The sequence below is a fragment of the Oncorhynchus kisutch genome, linkage group LG17 (assembly GCF_002021735.2).
Source record: "Oncorhynchus kisutch isolate 150728-3 linkage group LG17, Okis_V2, whole genome shotgun sequence".
In the NCBI taxonomy this organism is placed as follows: Eukaryota; Metazoa; Chordata; class Actinopteri; order Salmoniformes; family Salmonidae; genus Oncorhynchus; species Oncorhynchus kisutch.
The window spans coordinates 35,287,699-35,295,763 of NC_034190.2; the positions used below are offsets into that span (position 1 = coordinate 35,287,699).

General features: G+C 42.9%; 1 protein-coding gene across 1 annotated transcript; it reads left to right on the forward strand.

Annotated features, from left to right (window-relative positions):
• The first annotated feature begins 112 nt into the window (after window positions 1-112).
• LOC109908665 (adaptin ear-binding coat-associated protein 1-like) lies at window positions 113-7,125 on the forward strand. The gene is made up of 8 exons (XM_020507319.2): window positions 113-364; window positions 1,198-1,298; window positions 2,894-2,998; window positions 4,550-4,631; window positions 4,870-4,978; window positions 5,096-5,243; window positions 6,667-6,763; window positions 6,899-7,125. The coding sequence occupies exons 1-8, from the start codon at window positions 120-122 to the stop codon at window positions 6,951-6,953; spliced, it is 942 nt and encodes a 313-aa protein (XP_020362908.2). The 5' UTR covers window positions 113-119; the 3' UTR covers window positions 6,954-7,125.
• The last annotated feature ends 940 nt before the right edge of the window (window positions 7,126-8,065 follow it).

Consider the following 8,065-nt stretch of genomic DNA (forward strand, 5'->3'; position numbering starts at 1 on the left):
TCAAAAGTATACATGAACAGCTGTTTGACATATTTACCAATGCCATCTATTGGATGCTTACACATCTAGCCTATTATACATCTTATTGGAAGAGGGATGCTGCCTTAAAACATTGGGGGATGTGCGCAGGGTCAATGCACCAATTGATGGAGCACAAACTCCGCACTGGAATCCCCATCACGTCATCGCCGTATTGTGAGTATATAGGCCACTCGCAAAAACCGAAAGGAACTATAAATAAGCCACACATCAATTTAATTTACATCAAGATGTCGAACGAGGGCGAATACGAGTCGATCCTTTGCGTTAAACCCGACGTCAACGTTTATCGAATACCACCGAGGGCTACAAATCGTGGATACAGGTAAAATATAAAGGGTTGGCCCATATGTGGGGTGATGGACAAAAAACCGCGGTGCCGGTGGTTCTATCTGTGGTCATAGTGCTGCATCGTGTGTGTGCGCTAAGTGGATGTTAACAGGAGTCGACGTGTGTTTAATATTTGTTTTGCGTAGGCCTACGACTCTCTAATTAATCCGCTCCATTGGTAATATTGATGTTACTCTTGCAAGGCTGGCACTATCAGTGCGGATGAATCGACAGTGAATGGGCATGATATGTGTATTTGCGTGTGCTGTTTATCAGCATAGTTTAACCATAAAATGTATTGACAGCAAATGTTATATGGATGTATATTAGGTGATAAATAGCCTGATATCATTGGGCCTATAATACAAGGCTCCTGATCATTCTACACCAGTCCTATTATGATAGTAAAATTGATTATAGAATAGCTCAAATAATGAAACCAATGTATATTAAAGGCATCTAAAGCGAACAGTGCCAGCTGCGAGAGAGAAAGTAGAGTAGTTTCAGCAGACTACTGTTTTCAGTCTGGTTATATGTGTGTGGCCCAGTTAACTGTAGGCTAAATGGTTTTAATTGAAATTCTCTAAAACCGTACATTATCTGGTATGCTATTAATTGGGGTTTGTGATCTTCATAATTGCTTCCACCTTCAGGAACTATGAGAACAAGACAATTGGGTCAATTCAGAATTCTCTCCATATTGTACAGTACTATTTGTTACAAAAGCTGGTCTGAGAACAGTTGGAATAGGCACTGTTTACTGACCTTCTGACCTACTCCCTGTTTTGCCTTGTTATTGGCTACCTCTGACCTGGGTATTTCCTGTAGGGCAGCAGACTGGAAGCTGGATGTGCCCGATTGGTCAGGGCGCATACGGATAACGGCGAAGGGGAAAGTGGCCTACATCAAACTGGAAGACAAAGTCTCAGGTGTGAGAGTCATGAAACCGTGTGTGTGTGTGTGTGTGGCACAGGTGCCCCTTTGTCCCAACAAGTATTTGATACACTGCCGATTTTGCAGGTTTTCCAACTTACAAAGCATGTAGAGGTCTGTAATTTTTATCATAGGTACACTTCAACTGTGAAGTTGAAAGAAACAAACAGAAAATCACATAAGTATTTGATCACCTACCAACCAAAAAGAAATCCGTCTCTCACAGACCTGTTTCGTTTTTCTTTAAGAATCCCTCCTGTTCTCCACTCATTACCTGTATTAACTGCACCTGTTTGAACTCGTTACCTGTATAAAAGACACCTGTCCACACACTCAATCAAACAGACTCCAACCTCTCCACAATGGTCCAGACCAGAGAGCTGTGTTAGGACATCAGGGATAAAACTGTAGACCTGCACAAGGCTGGGATGGGCTACAGGACAATAGGCAAGCAGCTTGGTGAGAAGGCAACAACTGTTGGCGCAATTATTAGAAAATGGAATAAGTTCAAGATGACGGTCAATCACCCTCGGTCTGGGGCTTCATGCAAGATCTCACCTCGTGGGGCATCAATGATCATGAGGAAGGTGAGGGATCAGCCTAGAACTACACAGCAAGACCTGGTCAATGACCTGAAGAGAGCTGGGACCACAGTCTCATAGAAAACCATTAGTAACACACTACGCCGTCATGGATTAAAATACTGCAGCACACGCAAGGTCCCCCTGCTCAAGCCAGCGCATGTCCAGGCCCGTCTGAAGTTTGCCAATGACCATCTGGATGATTCAGAGGAGGAATGGGAGGTCATGTGGTCTGATGAGACAAAAATAGAGCTTTTTGGTCTAAACTCCACTCGCCGTGTTTGGAGGAAGATGAGTACAACCCCAAGAACACCATCCCAACCGTGAAGCATGGAGGTGGAAACATCATTCTTTGGGGATGCTTTTCTGCAAAGGGGACAGGACGACTGCACGGTATTGAGGGGAGGATGGATGGGGCCATGTATTGCGAGATCTTGCCCAACAACCTCCTTCCCTCAGAAAGAGCATTGAAGATGGGTCGTGGCTGGGTCTTCCAGCATGACAACGACCCAAAACACACAGCCAGGGCAACTAAGGAGTGGCTCCGTAAGAAGCATCTCAAGGTCCTGGAGTGAATCCTGAAACCTGAAGGATCTGGAGAAGGTCTGTATGGAGGAGTGGGCCAAAATACCTGCTGCAGTGTGTGCAAACCTGGTCAAGAACTACAGGAAACATATGATCTCTGTAATTGCAAACAAAGGTTTCTGTACCAAATATTAAGTTCTGCTTTTCTGATGTATCAAATACTTATGTCATGCAATATAATGCAAATTAATTACTTAAAAATCATACAATGTGATTTTCTGGATTTTTGTATTCCGTCTCTCACAGTTGAAGTGTACCTATGATAAAAATTACAGACCTCTACATGCTTTGTAAGTAGGAAACACTGCCGATTTTGCAGGTTATCAAGTACTTGTTCTCCCCAGTGTAGCTAGTAAAATGAACTTCATACAGCATGTCTGTGTGGTTTATTATTATGATTATGTGTTTCTCCTGCCATCCTGCAGGGGAGCTGTTTGCTCAGGCCCCTGTCACAGAGTATCCCGGCATCGCAGTTGAAACCGTAAGCGACTCCAGCCGCTACTTTGTCCTGCGAATACAGGATGACAATGGTGTGTGTATGAGTGAAAAACTCCTCACTGTGCGTTCATAGCATTGTCAGCCTTTTACACAAGTCATATAGTGTTATGTCAGCCTCCTTTAGCAGGTTTTAGTACTCTCATCAGTCTATGTCAACATATTCTTTCTGATCACAGTGCGCTCATAGAGTTTGTCAGCTCTCCTCAAATGTAAATTTACTCTACACTTACAGTACCAGTCAAAAGTCTGCACACGCCGACACATTCAAGGGTTTTTCTTTATTTTGACCATTTCTATCATGTAGAATAATAGTGAAGTCTTCAAAAACTATGACATAACACATATGGAATCATGTAGTAACCAAAAAAGTGTTCAAAATCAAAAGATATTTTTATATTTGAGATTCTTCAAAGTAGTCAGCCTTTGCCTTGGTTACAGCTTTGCACACTCTTGGCTTTCAACCACCTTCACCTGGAATGCTTTTATTTTATTCTTGAAGGAGTTACCACATATGCTGAGCACTTGTTGGCTGCTTTTCCTGCTGTGGTAGCCATGCTGGTTAAGTGTGCCTTGAATTCTAAATAAATCATAGACAGTGTCACCAGCAAAGCACCATCACACCTCCGCCATGCTTCACGGTGGGAACAACACATGCAGAGATCATCCGTTCACCTACTCTGCGTCTCACAAAGACACAGCAGTTGGAACAGAAATTCTCAAATTCGGATTCATTAGACTCAAGGACAGATTTCCACCAGTCTAATGTCCATTGCTTGTGTTTCTTGACCCAAGCAAGTCTCTTCTTATTATTGGTGTCCTTTTAGTAGTGGTTTCTTTGCAGCAATTCGACCATGAAGGCCTGATTCACGCAGTCTCCTCTGGACAGTTGATGTTGTGATGTGTCTGTTACTTGAAATCTGTGAAACATTTAGTTGGGCTGCAATTTCTGAGGCTGGTAACTCTAATGAACTTATCCTCTGCAGCAAAGATAACTTTGGATCTTCCTTTCCTGTGGCGGTCCTCATGAGATCCAGTTTCATCACAGCGCTTGATGTTTTTTTGCGACTGCTCTTGAAGAAACTTTCAAAGTTCTTGAAATGTTCCAGATTGACTGACCATGTCTTAAAGTAATGATGGACTGTCATTTCTATTAGAGCTGTATGGACTTGGTCTTTTACCAACTAGGGCTATCTTCTGTATACCAAATAGGGCTATCTTCTCAAACGCATTAAGAAGGAAAGAAATTCCACAAATTAACTTTTAACAAGGCACACCTGTTAATTGAAAAGCATGAGAGAATGCCAATAGTGTGCAAAGCTGTCATCAAGGCAAAGGGTGGCTACTTTGAAGAATCTCAAATATAAAATATATTATGATTTGTTTAAACACTTTTCTTGGTTACTACATGATTCCATATGTGTTATTTCATAGTTTTGATGTTTTCACTATTATTCTACAATGTAGAAAATAGTCAAAATAAAGGAAACCCTGGAATGAGAAGGTGTGTCTAAACTTTTGACTGGTCCTTGCATGTCAGCTCGATGTCAATGAACTCATACAGCTATGTCAACCTACTCTCCCAGGCCGCAGTGCGTTTATTGGCGTTGGATTCGCGGACAGAGGGGACTCTTTTGACTTCAACGTGTCTTTGCAGGACCACTTTAAGTAAGTGATGGAAGGGGCCACTCCAGGGACAGTGTGACTGTCAAGGCACTCACACATTGCTGCTTCACCATCTCCCACTGATAACAAACACACGTACTGTGGTCTGTCTGCAGCAGAAGTTGCCAGCCAAAACAACGTGTCATTGAGTTTGCTTGTTCCAGATGCTGCAGTTTTCAAAACAGCTGATGTTACAGTGCTTTTTCCTGTGTCAGTGCAGTCAATATTGTGTGTGTTACAGGTGGGTGAAACAAGAGAATGAGATCAGCAAAAACCCTCAGGGGGCAGCTTTGGGACCAAAGCTGGACTTGGGATTTAAAGACGGACAAACCATCACCCTTAATATTGGGGTAAAGACCTAGCACAATTGAACTAGATCATTCTTGTAGAAATTTGGCTTTTCCCCAACACCAATATTCCTTCAGAATTCCAATCTTTTTTTCTCTCTCATCCTTTCTCTCTTCAAGCAAGGCAAAAAGAGGGATAAGCCACGCCCACAAGGGGCAGGTGGGCTCGGTCTCTTACCGCCGCCACCAAAAGGAAAGATGGCTCCTCCTCCTTCCTCTGCCTTCTCCAATCACAACACTGTGCCTCAAACAGGAGGCTCAGATACGGGTACACCAGTTAAAACTCTCAATAAAGCCTTGATAAACTTCTCTATAGCTAAATAAAGCTTTGATTGGTAAACTACATGGCCACATTAGTGGATTTGGCTATTTCAGCCACTCCCATTGCTGACAGGTGTATAAAATTGATCACACAGCCATACAATCTCCATAGACAAACATTGGCAGTAGATTGGCCCGCAGTATGACTTTCAACGTAGCACCTTCAAAGGATGCCACCTTACCAACAAGTCAGTTGGTCAAATTTCTGCCCTGCTAGAGCTTCCCCGGTCAACTATAAGTGCTATTATTGTGAAGTGGAAATGTCTAGGAGCAAAACCGGCTCATCCGCGAGGTGGTAAACCTCACAAGCTCACAGAACACATAACACCTAGCACATAAAAATTGTCTGTCCTCGGTTGCAACACTCGCTACCGAGTTCCAAACCGCCTCCTGGAAGCAACGTTAGCACAAGAACTGTTCATGGGGAGCTTCATGAAATGGGTTTCCATGGCCGAGCTGCCTCACAAAAGCCTAATATCACCATGCGCAATGCCCAGTGTCAGCTGCAGTGGTTTAAAACTGGACAGAATTGAAGCAGTGGAAAGGCGTTCTCTGGGGTGATGAATCACGCTTCACCATCTGGCAGTCCGACGGACAAATCGGAGTTATAGCGGATGCCAGGAGAACACTACCTGCCCCAATGCATAGTGGAGGAGTAATAATGATCTGGGGCTGCTTTTCACGGTCCGGGCTAGGCCCATTCGTTCCAGTGAACGGAAATCTTAACGCTACAGCATACAATGGTATTCTAGAAGATTCTGTGCTTCCTACTTTGTGGCAACAGGTTGGGGAAGGCCCTTTTCTGTTTCAGCATGACAATGCCCCTGTGCACAAAGTGAGATCCATATGGAAATGGTTTGTTGAAATCGGTGTGGAAGAACTTGACTGGCCTGCACAGACCCCTGACCTCAACTCCATTGAACACCTTTTGGGATGAATTGGAAAACCGACTGTGAGCCAGGCCTAATCGCCCAACATCAGTGCCCGACCTCACTAATGCTATCGTTGCTCAATGGAAGCAAGTCTCCACAGCAATGTTCCAACATCTAGTGGGAAGCCTTCCCAGAAGAGTGGAGGCTGTTATAGCAGACAAACTCCATATTAATGCCCATGATTTTGAAATGAGATGCCTGACGAACATGTAGTGTCCCTGTAGTATAGCTTTTGGCCATGTAGTGTAGCTTTGATTGTTCATTTTCTCTCTCTGTCTCTCTCTCTCTGTCGTGTGTCTCTCTCTCAATTCAAAGGGGCTTTATTGGCATGGAAAACATGTTACCATTGTTTATTTCACTTGCTTTGGCAATCACAAATTAACATAAACATAAACACAAACATTTCAGAAGTTTTTCTCTCTCTCTCTCTTTCTCTAGGCTGTTTGCTAGATCTGGACAGTAGTAACTCCAACACTGTGGTCCAATCATCCAACCCCAGCAGTGATCTTTGGGGAGACTTCTCCTCTCCTGCAAGGTAACTTGTTAGAACTGTCTGTGACGGAGCTTATTTGAGCTTTTTTGTCTTGTTATGCAATGACATACTGATATACTGTCATACCAGCATTGCTATGAGTCAATCAGACTGTAAAAATAGTCTCTTTATCTTCAGTTCGCTCCCTCCAACATCGCGACAAGAGCACACACCGAATTGGGGCCAGTTTTGAGTCCACATCATCGCCTTTCTCATTGGTCTCCACCGCTGAACGCAACGCCTCCCTCCGTCGCTACAAACACAGTCAAAGCAAACTTTCCAAGAGACGAAGAACACCATGTACGTCTAGAAAGTCTTCATCAAATCTAAGAATGGACGTACACTACAATCTCCTCCCAAAGTAACAAAAAAAAGAATAATAAAGTAATATTCAGGATAATAATGCAAATATTCAATATTTGGTCATATGAGCTTTATGGTAGGTCTGCAATATATCCTAAGGGCTATGATGATAGGATCTTAAGTAGCAGCAATTTTACAGTACTGTTTTTTTACCCGGCAACCTCTTGTTAATGTTTACCTAAACATCCCTACATACTTGATTTTTAGGGAGGGGAACCCATAGGGAATGACAATCTTTCCCATAGGGTTTGCCTCTGATCATAATAGGGAACAGCATTCGTAGTAAATAATTGTGAAAAGGAATGGCTCAGACACTCGCCCAATTTTTTCCCCCGCCCCCGTTCTCCTCAGTGTGCAATCGTTCACTCCCCCTCAATGATTTTAAAGCATTGGATGAGCGTATGCATTGGCTGGAGGGAATCGATCATATTCCTTATGATTGCATGCAAACTATAGGCTTTTTTTGGGGAGAAGGAGAAGAACCGGAATAGGGCTCATATTGATGAACGTATCTGTTTCCATTGTACTGACTGCCTCACACTTGGCCTGTTTTAAAGAGGGAAGAGCATGTATTCTTGTTAACTTTGCTGCAGAGGACTTGACACAGCCCTCTACAGTCCATTTGTATGTAGGTAGTTGTGATGTAGTGTACATTGGATGAAAATGAGTAAAAATCCCTACTTGTAATGAAAAGAACATACAGTTGAAGTCGGATGTTTACATACACCTTTTTTTACATACACAAGTTTTTCACAATTCCTGACATTTACTCCTAGTAAAAATCCCCTGTCTTAGGTCAGTTAGGATCACCACTTTATTTGAAGAATGTGAAATGTCAGTATAATAGTAGAGAATTATTTCTTTCAGCTTTTATTTCTTTCATCACATTCCCAGTGGGTCAGAAGTTTACATACACTCAATTAGTATTTGGTTTTGTTGCCT

Bases quoted from the DNA above. Each gene is read 5' to 3' on its own strand.
- LOC109908665 (XM_020507319.2), top strand. From the start codon at position 120: ATGTGCGCAGGGTCAATGCACCAATTGATGGAGCACAAACTCCGCACT. The intron at 1,299-2,893 runs GTGTGAGAGTCA...GCCATCCTGCAG, and splicing joins ACTGGAAGACAAAGTCTCAG to GGGAGCTGTTTGCTCAGGCC. The intron at 2,999-4,549 runs GTGTGTGTATGA...CTACTCTCCCAG, and splicing joins GCGAATACAGGATGACAATG to GCCGCAGTGCGTTTATTGGC.